The following is a 17,139-nucleotide window of genomic DNA, read 5'->3' on the forward strand; positions in this document are numbered from 1 at the left end:
TGTGCTGGTGTCCTCAGAGCAGTCCTTGGGGACCACCACCTCCCTGTGTTCCTGAAGGACGAGTTTTCATCTGGCTCTGCCCAGCCACCATCACTGTTACTAGTCCATGCCAGCGCTTAGCTTAGTGTCCTGCTCAGCATGTGGGGGTCTGGGCTGAGGAAGTGCCGGGCCCTCTGAGCATCTTCCTGTCCAGGGCCTGAGCCCAGGTCTGAGGTTTGCTGCCTCCAGCCTTGCTGCCCCAGCTTTCTGTTTTGTGTCTCAGTCCCGCCGACTCTGAAGTTGCGATCTGTCTAGTTCATCGTTTGGGCAACGGACAGAAGCCCATGTTGGTTCCCTGGCTGGGGCCAGGGCCTGTTACCACAGGAAGGGCCAGCTGAGATCCTGGGGCTGGCCTTCCCAGCCAAGACAGGAAGCCAGGAGCAGCACCGCGTGCTGGGGCAGTGGCGGAAACGATGCCCCCATCAGAGACAAGGGGCCGCTGTGGCGACCTGCTAGAGCCCCCCAGTTCACTTGGGAAAAGTGCAGGCGTCTGATGGATGTAACTGCACTCTCACAGCGCAGCCAGTCAGTCAGGAGGTACAGGATTGCACTGAGAGGTACAGGACCTTCACACAAGCCGGATCGGTGCAGCCCGGCCCTGGCCTGGCTGTGCCACCGCGACCTAGGTCGCATCTCCATGTCGGCTGCTCCCAGGCCAGAACACCGGCATCTGCCCCTTGCCGCCTTGGCCGCTGCTCCCAGGGGAGAAGGAGGAAAAGAGGGAGGAAGCAGCTGCTTCAGAGCCCTCGGGCATCGCGTGAGCTGGAGGATGCAGGCGCCCCTCGGCCACACAGGGTCCCTGGGCCCGCTGGGGGACAGAAGCCATACCAGGGTGCTACTACTAGAAGAGAGCGGTGGATTCTACAGAATGCACAGCTGCACCCCACGGGCACAGCTCAGCAGTGGGACACACTGAGGATGCCTGAGGCCCTGGGTTCCGTCTCTAACACAGAACGAAGAACCGGAAATAGCTAATGTGAGAGGCCTGGCTCCCCCTTCGCGCTGAGGGAAAGCACGCAAGGGAGAACGAGCTGGAAAGGACCCCAGCCCCAGCAGGCGGAGGACCCCGGGAGGACCGGGCCCAGCTTTCCTCGCCCAGCCTGGCCCAACCACACCAAGTCACTCGCTGGCACTTGGGGCAGTGCCGTGTTGAGACGCAGACGCCTCTGGAGACACGCTTGCCCTTCCTCCTCCCTTCCCCCCTCCCCTCTCCTCCCCTCCCCTCCCCTCCCCCCTCCCCTCCCCTCCCCTCTCCTCCTCTCCCCTCCTCTCTCCTCCCCTCCCTTCCCATCCCCTCTCCTCTCCTCTCCTCTCCATAGGAGCCGCCTGCTGCCTCCTCTGGAGCTTTCCCACTGCTTCCCTGCCCTTCACCTCTGCAGCTCACTGCCGCAGCCCACTCTATTGTGCAGCTCTGCTCTCGGGCAGTCCTGCTCCAAGTCACCAGAGGACACTGCGCCCAGGACTGAAAGCCTTTGCCGTGTCGCCTAGTGCTCTGGTCCTGGGCTGCTCGGGTCCTCACCTCAGCCTCGCAGCACCCCGTGGAGGCTGGTGACGGTGCCTGCATCCCCACTTACAGATGGGGACACTGAGCTGGAGTTGTCCAGGCCAGTGAGGTGATAAATGCACTCAGCACCGCGGGCGCTAAACACGTGACCCGAGTCAGCCTGCGGCCGCTCACTCACCCTTCAGCATCCCTCAACCAATCCCCTCAGCCGGCTTTTCACCCAGGAGCCCTGATGGCCGAGCCCTCCGGGTCCTCTGCCCAGAGCAGTTCGGTCAGCTCGCGTGGCTCTCCAGGGCGCACTGCCAAGGCAGCTGCCGCAACAGCCCAGGTCCCGGCTGCCTGTGTGCTCAAGTGCCGCCCACCGCCTGAGAGCCACGCGGGCCCGGCTCGGGTGTTCCCGGCCTTCTGCAACTCACAACCCGTGACTTAAAGCTGCGGCTTGGTGATTTATGTTCAGCCCCAAAAACCTGAAGTGTGAGTGAGCAGTGTTGTCGTTTGACATTTTTCCAACTCTTCATTTTCATTTTTATTGACGGATCTGGGAAGCAGAGGTCAAAATTCATAGTTCCGGGCCCAGCAGACTGCTGCCCACGGTCAGTGTGCAGTGCTCAGGGAGTGAAATGTCAGGGCAGCGTGCTTGGGAACAGTCAGTTAGCACTGCTTGCCACTTGGGGCAAATCAAAAAATCTCTTAGAAATCAAAATGTGGAAGCTACTTATGTCCTAGTAATCTGGGAAGAGTGCTGGCCTGTCTGGTTAGCAGACTTCGGGCCAGGAGCAGCACGAATCCGTAGAGCCCTGTGTTCCAGCGACAGGGCGGCCGGGGCCTGTGCCGCCCGCTGTGACCATGTGGATCGTGCTGCAGGTCAGAATCTGGATTCAGTGTCTACAGGAAAAGGAAAAGCCTTTTCACGTGTAGAAAAGCTGTGTAGGTAGTGTGGGAGTTCCGTACGTTCCCGTCCTCTGCGGACTGTGCGTGGCCATCAGCACTGGGGTGTGTCCACCACACAGTGTGACCGGGCCTGGGCCACTGGGCACCCACAGCTGCCACCTTCCTCCACTCCGGACCCCGCCTGGGACCTGCCATGCATGCAGTTGCTGTGACCAGTCAGGTTCTTCCCTGGAAAGTCTCATTTGGGTTTAGTCATGATCTTGGGGGTAGGCTGGCATCTTGGTCTCCTGAGAGCCACCCACCGCCTTGTCCATGTGCCATCTGGGAGTGGTCGCTTGTTCACGTGGTTGAGATGGTGTCTGTTGGCTTTCATCACCAGAAAGGCAGTGTCTTTCTCATTATAATTAGTAGGTAACTTTGATATAATTTGAGCAAATGCAAAACTTGTTTCTCTAAACTATCAGCCCCTGACTTCCGTGTGCCTTGGTAGGTGTCGGCCGCAGTCCTCATGCCTGTGGTTTTGCCTGCGGGGACTTTGTGCCTCCCGCACTCTGTCTGCGTTTACCCATTGGGATTCTCGGTAGAGAAAAGCTGCGCCTTCTACCTAGTTTCTAAATCGGTTCCTGTTAGTAGTGACTCGTGGATCTCTGTTCTGTGAATTGAGAATCTAGGCCTGGCCTTCCCAGCCTCACGAAGCCGGCCCCAGCCCGGCCCGGGAGCACTGTCTCCGTTCCTGGGGCGCCTGCCGGCCCTCAAGCTCTTCCCGTCTGGCCCTGCATGGTGCTCCAGGCACATCTTGTGCTGTCTCTGCCTCAGCTCTGGAATCAGCTCTTTCTTCCCGGAGCTCTGGATCCTTTTAGTGCTTGTTAAAATGATTTTCAACAGAGACGCCAAGGCGGTGCACTGGGAGAGAAAAGCCTCAGCAAACAGTGCTGGAACAGCCAGCTCCACTCGGGAGACAGTGAGCTCTGACTCACGCTACCCACGAGCCCACTCACGATGGATCCCAGATCTAAATGGAAATGCCGAAGCCATAAAGTGTCCAGAAGAGTGCACAAGAGAAAAATGTCTGAAGCTCGGGGGAGATTACTTAGGACACAGAAAGCATAATCATGAAGAAGAGGATCCATTGGAAGATTCCATTAAGAAAACGAAAAAGCAGACTATGTTTGGGGGGGATATTCATAATACACATGTGCAGCGAAGGGTGTACTGCATGCAGAGGCTCTGGAGCAGACGCTTCCTGAGGGAGACCGAGTGCCCAGTGAGTGCATACAGCGGTGCCTGGCTCAGCATTGTTGGTCTTTTTAAAAAATTTTTTGGTTTCTGGTTTTTGGTTTTTCCAGAGTCTTGCTGTATAAATTCACTGTGTAGCCCAGGCTGACCTTGAACTTGCAGCAGTCCTGCCGCAGCCTCCCGAGTGCCTCCGGATGCAGGTGTGGGCCACCACGCCTGGCTCAACATCAGTGTGGTCTTTAGGACAGAGTGCACCCTTAAAATGGCTGAGTGCGTTAAAAGATTGACAATACCAAGAGCGTAGCTCTGAGCAGTGGGAGTTTTCATGCACTGCCAATTGGAAAGAACGGAGCACTCTCGCTGAACAAGTTTGGCCTATGTGTGGAAGGATGCTACTTAGAGAAGAAAGGAGCGGGTCACTGCTGTGAGCAGAGCACCCCACCGGTGGGGGACGACCTTATAACTGGTGCAGCGGGAGCTGCGGCATGGCCGTGCCCCCGCCCCTGGCACGCATGCGCGTCCTGGCACTGCCCCTCCTAACAGGCCGGGTTTCCCCAGGCAGAGTGTGGGTGGAGCCTGGCTCTGCACCTAGCATCTGATCATGGCTCCCTGTCAGCCCTTCCAGGTTCCTTAACCTCGTCTCGGCTTCGTCCCTGCAGGTGGATCTATCTTAATGACCAGAACTTATGCATCCCCGCCAGCTCCTCCTTCGTGTATGGGGCTGTGCCCATAGGAGCCAGTATTTATGTTATTGGGGACCTTGATACAGGTAAGAGCGAGCATCACTGTGGTTTGCTTGAAATGTTTCCAGTGGGCAGCGGCAGGTCGCCTTACCTTTGCCTGCTTTTGTGGTTTAGGTACTAACTATGACTACGTGCGTGAGTTTAAAAGGAGCACGGGGACCTGGCACCACACAAAGCCTCTCCTTCCATCCGACCTGCGCCGCACCGGCTGTGCAGCTTTACGAATTGCAAATTGCAAGCTCTTCCGCCTGCAGCTTCAGCAAGGCTTATTCCGCATTCGTGTCCACTCGCCTTGAAGAGGGAGCGGAGCAGACGGGCGACTCTGTGCCAACTGCGCGTGCGCCGCCGTGCAGCTGGAGATAGCGGAGGTCCGAGGTGCAGCCGAAACTTGCTCTGTGTGCCGGGCTTGGGGTGGTAACTTTGGTGGTCTTAGAACGCTTAGAAGCTTGAGCTTCTGCGCGGGTGGGAGACCATGTAACTTCAGACTACCTAGGAGGAAGCGGGTCCTCAGGGCAGCTGTGTCCGTAGACCCTGCGGGTAATGGTATCTCAAGGAGAGGGATGGGGAAGGGGTGGTGTCCAGAGCAAAGCCAGACCCTGCGGAACTCACACTGACTGCTGTGATCCAGGTGTGTGGTGGCTTTGGGAAGCAAACGATCCATATATGCAAATCAACATATCCAAACAATACCAAGATTGCTTTTCTACTGCACTTGGAAGGATTTATTATGCCTAACCCTGCCCAGTGAATTAAAGTCTGTGCCTAAAATGTTAGATTGGACTGTATGCCAGTTAGTCTGTATCACTAGTGCTCTGTCCTAAGAACTTTTTAAAACTATCATGATGAATTGACACTAAGATAAAACCTCTTTTATACTGTCTGTCTCAGCAGTGTAAAGGTCCGATAATTCCATGAGTCAGTTGCAGCCCTCCTGTGACCCTAAGGGACCTTGCTAACCTCTTCGTTCCTTTCCGTGAAGACACACCATGCTGTAAGCTCCGGAGTGGTCCTTCGGCATTGTGAAGGGTCTCGTGCAGTGCCATTCCTCCTTTTGTAAGAATGAGGGTGTTAGAGGGTAGGAGATGTTATAGAAGAAAGACCCGAGGTAGACAAATAACAAGAGTCTGCTACGACTTTAAAAAAAATCCATCAGGTTGAAATGCATAGGGATCAAACCTTTTTACTATAAACTGAAAGCACACACAGTCCCGTTTACTGCTGTCTAGTGGGGACACTTGTTCAGAATGTGAGTCTGTGTTGAAAAGCTACTCGCTGTACTAGAATGTTCCCGGTGCCTCTCGCTGGTGTGTTTTAGACAGATTATTCCGAGTAACGTTTGGCTGGTAGGATGAACTACCTCACCTGCATTTCATTCTGTTCTGATAGCGCGAGCTCCGCTTCCCTCCTTTCCTGTCGCTCACTCCCGCCTCTCTCCCCCAGGAGGGAGAGAATTCTCCACGGGTGGACTTACCTTGTAAGACACGTTGTTTTCCACTCGAATTGTACCACCTCGGTGTGAAATCAGGGACTTCAAAGTGCTTGATTACTTCATACTTTGAATTTTATGCAATATCAAATTTCTAATCAATGTGACATAGAGTGCTTCATTTCTAATTATTTTCTACGCATTTTTTTTCTCTTACAATGTGGCTCTAAGAATCTTGTCCTATGGATGAATAAATGTGTAAATGACCCTTGGTGGTGGATTTGGGAGCACTCTCTGTGGGAAGTGCGCTGTGCCGTAACACGCATAGGAAACACTGCGCATGTTCCCCGGCCGGGGCGTGAAGCTGCGACCCGCACTTCCCTGTCTCTTGACCCTGCCGGAGGCAGGCCGCTCCCTCAGGCTGCACACTGGCCAGGCCCGTGGGCTCTGGGAGCAGCAGGTGCCGGGCACCTGAGCTCCCCGCCCTGGTGGGAGGCTGCTGAGAGCCCTACACTCTCTCGAGCCAGCTGGTCCAGCGTGGCCAGGGTCAGCCTAGAGCGGTGCCACGCTCGCCTCAGCCCGCTGTCCGCACATTTCCCCCGTCCTCCGGTGTGTGACCACTCAGAAGAGAGCACTTCCTTTACAGTTAGACACTAGTTTCAGGCAGATGGATTCAGTGACACAGCCCCACGGGACGGACCCTGGGCCTTCCGCAGCTCGGGACCCGTCACAGCCGTGAGGGCGGCAGCGCTCTGTCCGTGGCTCCTGACACCCGGGTTCCTCGTGGCCAGGCCTCCCCAGGGCACAGCTCACGGTGGAGGGGTGAGTGGGCCCAGTGGCGATACTGGCGCGCCTGTGTGACTTGATAAACTCACTTGGAAAACTGTTTTAAAGTTCAGTCCATTTTCCCTGTAGCTGCAGAACTAACGGTCTGTAAAATCAGTCTGCCACTGAATATGGGATGCAATAACCAACAAACGCTGCTAAGTGCCAAACTGCTGCTTTATTTTATATAAATATAGAGACATGTAGGGCTTTATTTAACTTTATTATATTCCAAAACTAACCAACTTTTTTGTAAATTATACTCATTTCAGTATTGTGAAATAGATTATCGTTGGTTTCGTGCAGGTTTGTGTTCTCACATTCCACTTAGGCCTCGGAGGTCATTTCCGGGTAAGGTTGAGGGTGCTGCCCCTTGGGGCTGCAGCCCAACCAGGTGTGTTGCACTGGCAGCCGAGGACGGGTGGTAAAGTGGTCAGCGCGGATGTCCCTGGCAGCGCAGCCGTCCTCCTCTCCCTGCCGTCGCCGTTGCTGTGGGGTATCGTCTCGGGCTGCCTGCGGGAGGTGGATTAAGGCACGCTAGCAGGGGGCCGCCGTCTGAAGTGGGCTGCTCTGTTTGTTTCTCTGTCTAACACATCCAGCCGTAGGTGTTTTAAGGGACTGATTTAATGTCTTATTTTGGAAGTGCCGCTCTGCTACGAGAGGTTATGGGCGAGCGAGGTGTGCACGGTGGGGCCGCGTGTGTTTCCCGGGGAGCTGTAGTTCGCACCAGCATGTTCCTGTCTCCTGGTGCTTCTGAGCAGCGCTCGCGCCTGTGACCTTCCGTCTGTTCATGACTAAATAGGGAACTGCCGGCCAGTGCAGCTAAGTTTTGCCTGGGGTTTGCATGTCTCTTTGTTAGCAGAATTAAAAGTAGCCCTTAACAAGCAGGAGCTGGTGCACAGTAAAGATGCGGCTGAAGGGTGTTAGCTTTGTGCTTCTCTACCTTGAGGAGCCGACAGCTCGTGTGGGCCTGCGTCCGGTGTGTTCCGTTCCGTTCTGTTCTGTTGCCCCGCTGCTTCTCTGCGGCACTTTCTTCCTTGATGGTGTGCAGGGTCTTTTTAGGCCGGGGAGACAGCTCAGCAGTGCAGCGCCAGCCTGGCAAGCCCAAGGTCCTGAGTGCGATTCCTGGTACCAAAAAAAGTCTTTGTAGTCTGTAGCGAGGGAAGACTCCCTGCGAAGCACAAGAAACGCATCCTCCATCGATACGATGCAGACAGGGCTGTCCTAGCAAGGGCTCTGTGCACTGAAGGGCAGGGGTCAGCTTCCCCTGCTCCCCCAGACTCTGTTCACTCCTTTCCTATGCTGTGACCCCCGCAGGTGTCCAGAAGTGTCCCAGGGAGAGCCAGGAGCTCTGCAATGACCCTGCTGACACGAGTTCCCTGGAGGGTGCAAGGGGGACTTGTCTGTGCAGACCTAAAGGTGCTGGGAAGGCCTCATGGAGGGAAAGGAAGCTGCTGTCCTCTGTAGCCGCCCCAAGGGAGCCCGTGACAGCAGACAGGCCTGGCCAGGCCCAGGCCACAGAGGTCACCCAGCTCCTTCCAAGAGTGGCGCCCAGCAGCAAAGCAAATGTCACCTTGCCGTCCCTCGCTGACTCGCTGGTAAACTCACGGAGTGGGGCAAGGACCCCTCCAGTCACCACAGAGCCGGTGCCTGCACACAGTAGGTGCTTAGTGTCTGACAAGGGATGCCAGGACCCTTGCGGTCACGGAGATGCTCTCACTGGGAGAAAAGCGGTTTTGCTGGATTTTAAGTGGACAGCTTTGTACCCACGAGGGCTGGCCTTGGGTAGAGAGAGGAGGAAGCTAGCATCAAATAAAAACTACTACAAAGTGCCTCCTACATGCCACGCACAAGCCTGCGTTCTTCATGTGCGCCCTGGGGTGCCCAAGACCTGTGCTTGGCTCCCCAGCATGCCTTGCCCCAGTCCCTGAGTGCCAGGTTTTTGTCAGTGACCATACAGCAGGGTCAGAGAACAGAAATCGGGGTCCCTTCGGGAAGAGAAAGGGGCCGCCCTGCAAAGAGTGAGGCATCCTCTTCCTGCACGTCGTCAGCGGGGGAGAGAGAAGGCCTTGGCACGCGGAGGAAGTGGCTGTGTAGCTGTGACAGCCCCTGAAGTACACCCCGCCTCTTCCGCTCCTCAGTGACCACAGGCCGCCGTGCTGTCAGGAGGGAACAGGAACCAGGGTCTCATTCTCCTGGCCCGAAAGTCTCCATGGTACTGAACTTTAAAGACCTTCTCTAGATTATTTTTTGCTGATAAAACTTTTTAAACTTGTATTTTTCAAGAGTACTTCTATTGTTGCTTTAGTTTGAAAAATCTCCCCGTGTATCATAGTTGCATTTATGTGAGGTGAGGAGGCTGCTTTATGCCTCTGAGCCCCTCAATCGGAAGCCTACAGTGTAGGAACCAGCACCTTTTCCACCTTGTCATCGGAATTCTCCACGTGATTGCATTTTTAACTCTCTTTCCCATGAGACCAAGTGTCTGATAAAGCCTGCCTTTTTTTGGAGGAAACAGCCAGTCTTTTAAATTGCTGTCTGGGTGAAGTTCGGCCTCATGATAAATTCTGACGCTCTTGTGGCCCAGCAGGGTGCGCTGACTCGCGCTGTCAGAAGCCAGTGTGCTTTGAGATCCTGGTTTGGATCCGAGGAGGCCCTGGAGCACAGCAGTGATGCCCCACAGACTTGGGACACACCAGGGAGATGGAAGGGCAGGCAGCCAGGTGAGGGGACCCATGAAAGAAATGGCCACTTCATCGGGGTACAGAGGCACAACCTGAAATCCCAGCATTCGGGAGGCTGAAGCAGGAAGATCTGGGCCCCGCAGGGATGGATGGGACCTGGTCTCAAAAGAGAGGGGAGCAGATGAGCTGAGATCCTGGTTCAGTCCCCAGGACAGAAGAAAGAAGTGGCCATCCACTCCAGACGCATCGAACCCCAGGTCCACCTGGGCTGGTTTTCTCCTTAGTGATAATTGCCTTTCAGTACCAGGAATCAAACTCAGAACCTTGCACTTGCCCGGCAGATGCTCGTGCCGCTGAGCTGTATCCTCAGCCCCTCTCTAGTGATCCTGAGTAGGGCCCTCTTTTCAGCATGTCGGTACCAACAGGCTTAGGTCCCTCCCATCAGACCACAAGAAGATGTCCGCAGCTGTGCCACTTAGCGTCGTGGACCTGACTTAACAGGACTGCGCCCTGGCCCTGCCGTGCCTCCTGCCTGAGGGGAGGAGGTGACATGCCTGTGTTCCCCTGTGCTCTGTGTTGACAGGAAACACTTCTCGGCTACCTCCCTGTGGAGTGTTGTGCTTGATCCCCTGCCAGTTCCAAAGAATTCAACACATTCTGCCCTTCAGCAGAGGCCTGGAGGCAGGCAGTGCGCGGCCCTGAGGAGCACAGTTCTCCAGGCGGGCTGCCACCTTCCTGCTGTGTGCAGAATTGGAACTTTTAATCAGGAGGGCAGTGATTGTGTTGCAGCCACTGCAGAATGCGTGCTTGAAGCTCAGCTTGGACTGCACAGGGTCTTTGAAGGGCTCCGTTTCCATGCAGCAGGAAGGGGACCTATTTAAACACTGCTGTGTAAAGAGGCGGGGCCTCCCCGCTGGTTAGGGTCAGCAGGGAAGACAGTCTGTGTGCAGCGGGACTGGCCCTGGCGCTCAGGGGCTCGCCGCCCCGATGCTCCTGTCCTCTGCGGTGCTTGCTTCTCGGGAATCCCCAGTGTCAGTCGGAAGGTGGACTCATGGTCCTATCCCTCGTCTGTGAGTCAGCTCTCGTGGCCCAGGACTCCACGGTGAGAGGCTGGGCGTTTCCTGAGCACAAGTGTGGGCGTGGATGAGTGGTGCAGAGGTGCACTGTGCTGCAGTCGGGACCGCTGTGCTCTGTTCCACACGTGGGGGGTCCCCACTTCCTCCTGCACCTGTGCCTTCTCCACGCCACGTGCAACAGGCTCCTTCCCACTCCAGATGGACAGCCCGCCCTCCACAGTGACCTCATGGTCAGCACAGTCCTGTGTGACCGGCTTAGGTGGGAGGCTCCTCAGTAGTCAGGAGTTAAACCCATGCCTCAAGGCCATGAGCACTCAGAATAACTTCAGTTTGGTGAAATCTAAACTTCATTAATTACTAAGGTATAATTTGAGCCCAGCAGACATGGTAGTGCATGCCTCTACTCCCAGGGCTCTGTGAGGCTGAGGCAGGAGGGCCACAAGTTTGAGCCCAACCTGGGAAACAGCAGTTTAGTGAGTCCCCGTTTCCAAATTTTAAAAAAGGGCCAGGCATGGTGGTACACGCCTGTAATCCTAGTGCTCGGGAGGCTGAGGGATGGGGATTGCCTGGGTCAGCAGGAGCTCGGCCACCTGGACAACAAAGTGAGAGCCTATCTGAGAGAAGAAAAAAAAAGAACTGGGGACCGGCCGGGGTATAGCTTAGTGGCACAGCACCTGCCTGCCAGCCCAGGGTCCTGAGTTCAATTCCAGGCACCAAACATAACAAAGAGCTGGGAGTGTAGCCCAGGACAAAGGCCCTGGCGTTCAGTCGGCAGACTGGAAAAGGAAAAAAGGCTGTATGGTCGTGGGCTTTCCAGAGTGAGGGGCTTCTCTCCAGGTGACAGTGACCCAGCAGACCCAGGCCCTTCCCACGAGCGATGTCTGGGGAGCAAGCCTCCCTTCCCCCTTCTCCAGCGATGGTGAGGGGTCTCCCTGACCCTGAGCTCATGCTTTCCCCAGTGTCCCCGCAGGCAGAGGTGAGGAGACTCACAGCTTCCTTTCTGACCTGTCCAGCATGCGGGCGACCTCGTCCCGACTGTCCTCCTCGGGCCTCGCCACCACCTGCGTTCCAGTGTCTGTGCCACTTGAGATCTGAGGCTTGTATTTCTCTGCATGTTTATGAAATTCTTCCCTGTGGACCTGTGCACCCCTCCATGTCGTTGGTTATGTTCAGGGTGACTCTGTGCCTGGAACAGCCCCAAAATGCGCATGCAGACTGTCAGAGGTGGTGATAAGCAGGGGCCCTCTGCTGGGAGTCGGCCCAAGACATCCTCCGTTTTTGGGTGACAGCAGGACGCCGTGCTTTGCCCAGCACAGGGCTGGCCTCAGAGCCCCTTGAGGTGGTCCTGCGGCAGTGGGGCGGCCACCGCCGGCTCTGCCTTGACTCCGGGGTGCACAGCACCCCCCCCGTCCACAGCTGGCCTGTGGGTTCTCCCGCGTCCTGCCCAGTGCACTTGTGCTTCTCGCCCTCGCTGCCTGTCAGGTGGCCGAGCTGGCCTTGGGCTGGAGACCTTCGATCTGAGCTCGGGTCGGTTTCTCCCGCGGCCACCCACCCGGAGGTGCGCCTTCCCCCTGGGGAGGAGGGCATTGGTGTCCTGTGTGTGAGAACCTTCTTATTTACACCCGCTTTTGGCAGTCGCCTGCAGCCTCCATTTCCCGGCCTGGTTCTCTAACTACCTGACTTGTGTAGCAAAGAAAAGAGGAAAGGGGGACACGAACATCCTTCTTCTGGTGCCCCAGACCTTTGTGTCCTCTGGGGGCTTGTGGGGTGCCAGGCCTGTCTCCTGCACCCCTGGAGCTCCCCGGGTGTGGCCCGCAGCCACCTTGCTGCCTGCCCAGGCAGGGCCCGGGCCACCCTGCTACCTCAGCCTGCACCCAGGGCAGCCCCTGAGCCAGTGCGGTGCTGCACCCTGAGGAGGCCGGGTGGGTCCTGTGGGCAGGACGCAGCTCCGTGTCCTGGGGTGCCTTTCAGAGAACACCCTGGGACCGAGGTCTCCACCCTACACTGCAGATCGGGAGTTGAATCTAAAATCAGAATTCTTGTTTACAATGAGAGAGAGAGAGCGAAAAAGAGACCAGGTTTTTGTATTTTTGCCAGAAGAAATTTTTGCTTAAATAGAAATCCCAGAAAATGTTTTTTGTATTATTAATCTAGGGCCGGGGATTTAGCTCAGCAGCATAGGCGCCTGCCTGGCAAACACCAGGGCGCAAGTTTGATCCCTGGTACCAAAAAATAAATAAAAATAAAACCAAAAATATTATTAATCTAGCATAGTTCATTGAACTGGAGTCTGATGCTTTAAAAAAGAATCAGGCGGATGTGGTTCCATCAGCTTCAGGACTGAGGAACTCCCCCCCCCCCCCCGCCATCCCAGGGTCTACAGTTCTCTCCAAGCACAGTGGGAATCGGGGGGCGCTGAGTGACTTCTGCTGACCGAGGTGCCTGTGAGGCAGGCCCCGGCGGTTTCATTCAGCGCCTTTTCCCGCGGTGGGGTGGGGTGGGGTGGGGGGTCTTTTCCTTGTGAACCCCCTGGTAACCCAGCTTTAGTCGGTTCCTGCTGTGTGCTCAAGTCCCCCATGACAGGGGGTGGTGTTCTGTGTCCCTCTCTCTGTGGCCTGTGACAATCATTTAAAAAAAAAAAAAAAAGCTGTGGCTTCAGTGCAGTGGCCAGCACTGTCGTGGCCCGTTCTGTGGTTTGGGGTGGCCAATCCCAGAGTTAGTGGGCCCCCCAGAGCTCCATCCTTCTCAGACCTCATCCCCACGCTGTGTCACCAGTGCTGAGCCCGGTGTGCTGTCTGTAGGGACCTGTGTTCTGTCTCTGTCACCACCAGAGGAGTCTGCCAAGGGAACTCCTTACCCCAGGACTGTGTATTCTGTTCAGTGCTCCCAAATTCCAGGTCCTGTAGCACAGCCAGCCCGCACCTGCCAGTGTCATGTGGGGCGCTTAGTGTGTGACTGTCACCATCCAAAGAACTGGGTTTTAGGGCACACTGGATTTGTTGTTTTGGATGCAGTTAATGCCATGAAGAAAATGCCATAAAGACCACATAAATTCCAGATTCCAAAAACACCGTCCCCAAGGACATCCCTTCAATGCAGATCTGTTTGATGTGTCTGTATCTTTTCTGGCCTGGTACTCACAGATGGTTTTTAATTTAAGCCTTGTATGTAGGAAAGTTCGAAGTTGCGAGGTCCACTTTGACATATATTCAGATCGAGGTTGTTTTGTGTGTGACACAGTGCTTTTCAGACAGTCTCCTGCTGAAAAGCAGTCGTTTGCAATGAACATACATAAATTAAGCACATTTTACAGATAGCTCAAAGTATTTGGAGATTGCACCTTGTGAAACTGTACTCCCAGAATCCAGTGGGCTCGTACGGAAACTGTGCTGGCTTGCTTTAGTGGACTGTCTCTGTCACAGCCAGAGGTACCGGGGGATTCTGGGCGTGATTCTCTGTCGCTTTGCAGGTATGAAGTTTAGTGAAGTTAGACGTCACTTTGATTATGACCTTTCGTACAAAGTTGCTTTATGGTTTACAAATAACACTGGCACAGAAGGGCACGTGGACTTCCTCACGTTAAGCCGCAGGCACTTTGTTTCTAGGCGCGGTGTCGTGGGGTCCCTGTGCCCGACCACGCCCGGGGGCAGGACGCCTCTGCCATTGTGCTCTGGTACCAAGGATCAGTGAAAATGTTTTATCTTTTTTACGTAGTTTGTATTGACTGGATTTTATAACTGTAAGAAAACAGAAAGTGTTGTATTTTGATCTGAAATTTGTGTATGGTACAAGTAATTTTGTTTTCTGTGTTGGAAGTTCATTTAAAACTTGAAATATTTTCTAGAAGGGTACTGAACAAAATGGATTGTCTCTAAGCTGTTTAATTAACCTAATAAAAGAATTCGACGGGAAGGCGTGCTGGTTATTTCCGGTTGCTGAGGTGGTTCCTGCCGGTCAGAGGTGTGCATGCAGCACACGGGTCTGTTGGCCTTCGGGGCTGAGACCTCTGAAGCCCAGGGTCAGCTCCTGGACCCAGCTGTCCCTGAAGTCCTTTCGGCGGTGCTGCCTCAGCCTCTCCCACCTGTCCCGGAAGGTGTCTGTCACTCCCTCTGAGACGGTTTCCTCTGGCCTCTCTCTGGGAGGGACGCTGGACGCCAGCAGCACAGGCCAAGGCCGGAGACCCGCTGCTGCCATAGAATTCCCTCCGTGGAGGGTGAACCCCTCCCCTGGCCTCCTGCTGCCAGGACGGAGCACAACCCACAGACCTCAGTGGGCTCAGGAAGCCATCCAGGGCAGGTCCAGCCTGACAGCGTCCTGCGTGTCCACGCTCAGGTCACCTGCAGGGGCCAAAGGGCCTGCTCTTCAGAGCAGGCGGGCAGCGTGGCATCCTGTGGGCCTGACCACCTCTTTGTGCCCCCACCACCACCATGAGGTGACTATGGGGACGCGGGAGGCCAGGGCTCAGGACACGTGACAGCCACGTGGTGTGACTGGGGCAATGGGACTCCAGCCCCAGCCCCCCTAGCTCCCCCAGCCGGGAAGCTCTGTCCCCTGTCCCTGGGTCAGGCCCCACACTGGACTTCCTGTCCATGGCGCAAGTGTGCCCAGTGCAGTGGCAGAGCCAGTGAGGAAGCCCTGACCCATGTCCCTGTGCTCGGCGGAGGAGGCCACCAGGCTGGCATCACACAGTGGGGACCTCCAGGGTGCAGGAGGCTGGCACTGTCCGGAGACTGTTGCCACCACAGGAAAAGGAGCCCAAGGCACTGAGAAGTCACTTTGTCAAAGCTGGGCCCGATGGAGGGGCAGAGCCGAGACACAAGCCCCTTCTGACGTCCGTACCCACAATGGCGTCACACTCTGCCTGTCTCTCTGAAGGGACAGAGTAGGGTTTTTTCTTTTTGTTTTGTTTTTTTAAACACACTCTCACTGTTACTGAGGTGGGTCTTGAACTTGTGTGCTCAAGCCATCTTCCTGCTTCAGCCTCCCAGACTGGCTGGAACTGACTTTCTTGAAGCTCCTTGTGGACCTTGAAACTGCAGGCCCTGCTGTATCCACCCAGCGGAGGGTCACAGGCCAGGTCAGGCCGCCAAGCCTCGCGCCGTCCTGGCCACACCCGGGCTTTCCTTTCATGATTCCTGGTGCCTGTGTGACCCATGGCAGCGCCAGTCATCTCAGGGCGGCTGTGCACAGAGCGGGTCCCCTCTGTCCCCCTTCCCTGAACAACACGGCACAGCAGCTGTATACACCGCAGGAGGGATCCAGAAGTGACCGGGAATCTGGGGAGGTGGAAACCAGGCAGGTACCATGCCATGTGCCCGAGACCTGCCCGAGGGAGCCAGGGGCCCCGTGAGGTCCTCACACCCCCACTCAGCGGCTGAGAAAGTCACTGCCTGGCCTGAACAACCCAGCATGCTGACCTCGGGCTGTGTTCTTTTGGCCACCGCCTCCCCCACGGAGTCACTGCTGTGTCACCAGCCACGCACAATGGGCCTGGGACCAGCAAAGCCTCCTCTGCTCCCGCACCCCTCGGTGTGGCCAGCAGCACCCAGGACCCCGAGGCAGTTCACAGGCTGCTGAAAGCACTTTGTGACCCCCAAACCCTATGGTACACAAACCGAGTCCCCAGCCTCAAAGGTGCCCCAGAACCAGTGAGCCTGTTACTTAGCATTTTTTTTCTGGGAGGTGGAACTTGCAATCTTCCTGCCTCAGCCTCCCAGGATGCTGGGATTACAGGTTTGCACCACCAGGCATGGCTGAATGGAGGAGGAGTTTAAGATGGGAGGTCATCCAGGGTTTTCTGGGTGGGCCTGTTGTCACCACGGGGTTCCTACAAGAGGAAAGCAGGAGGGGCGAGGGAAGGGGGGTCGGAGCAGGGCATGCAGGGTCACTAGGGCCGGATCTCCCTGGAGCCTGCGGGCAGGAGGAGCACTGTCAGGCAGCCGGCCAGGGCCCGAGGCTGCGCTCCTGTGTCAGTTGAAGCCGTGGAGTGTGTTTGCACACCTGCCACCCCCACACAGGTGCCGGAATGTGGCAGGTCTGGAGGGACCAGTGGGACACCCACCACTACCCCAACTCGGGACAGGAGCTCTGCTACCCGGTGAGTGAGTGGGGCCGGCCAGGGCACTTCCGCTGGGCCTCGGCTCGGGGTCCGAGCAGCTGGAACCTCCCCGCCCCGAGGCTGCGGCCCGGCCTGGGCCTTCTCTTTCCCAGCTTCGCTGGCTACTGACCATCCGGCCTACAGACCCCAGCCCCGTCCTGCTCTGCTGTCACATTCTCAGTGCGTTGGTGAGTCCCACTGTCTAGCCAGGCATAGTGGTGCACACCTGGAATCCTAGCCTCTCAGGAGGCTGAGGCAGGAAAGTGCAAGTTCAAGCCCAGCCTAGGCAGCATCATGAGACCCTGTCTCAAAATAGAGTAATCAAAGAATGGAGGTATAGGAAAAGAAAGGTCCCCATCTTTGTCCCTGGCTTAATGCCCTTTGTCCCCCCACCACTACCACGTGGAGAAGGAAACCCAGCCATCTCACCGTGTCCTCCAGGCCTCCACAAGGAGCCCCTCGCCCACTGCTCAGCTTCACATTGGTGACCCCAGGCCATTGGTATGAGCTGAACCTGTGCCCTGCCTCATGCTGGCTCCCAGTCCCTCATCCTCAGGGCACAGCATCCAGGCTGCCTTCTCAGAAGCCTCTGCCCCTCCCAGCCCTGTGCCACCAGGG

At 56.2% G+C, this 17,139-nt stretch overlaps 1 protein-coding gene across 3 annotated transcripts in view; it reads left to right on the forward strand.

The window, feature by feature from the left end:
- Positions 1 to 17,139, forward strand: part of Gan (gigaxonin) — a 56,568-nt gene that overhangs the window by 38,330 nt on the left and 1,099 nt on the right. For 2 of the 3 annotated variants that reach the window (XM_003461954.5, XM_063247705.1), the window contains exons 10-11: positions 4,330 to 4,439; positions 4,528 to 14,336. In XM_003461954.5, the coding sequence (XP_003462002.2) occupies positions 4,330 to 4,439; positions 4,528 to 4,709 (292 nt within the window). In that variant the 3' untranslated portion in view covers positions 4,710 to 14,336. Of the gene's footprint in view, positions 1 to 4,329; positions 4,440 to 4,527; positions 14,337 to 16,441; positions 16,522 to 17,139 lie in introns of those variants that run through there. The other variant, XM_023567380.2, reaches the window with a different exon arrangement.

The sequence above is a fragment of the Cavia porcellus genome, unplaced genomic scaffold (genome assembly GCF_034190915.1).
Source record: "Cavia porcellus strain 051 isolate PalLab524CR breed Dunkin Hartley unplaced genomic scaffold, mCavPor4.1 scaffold_4, whole genome shotgun sequence".
Classification (NCBI taxonomy): Eukaryota; Metazoa; Chordata; class Mammalia; order Rodentia; family Caviidae; genus Cavia; species Cavia porcellus.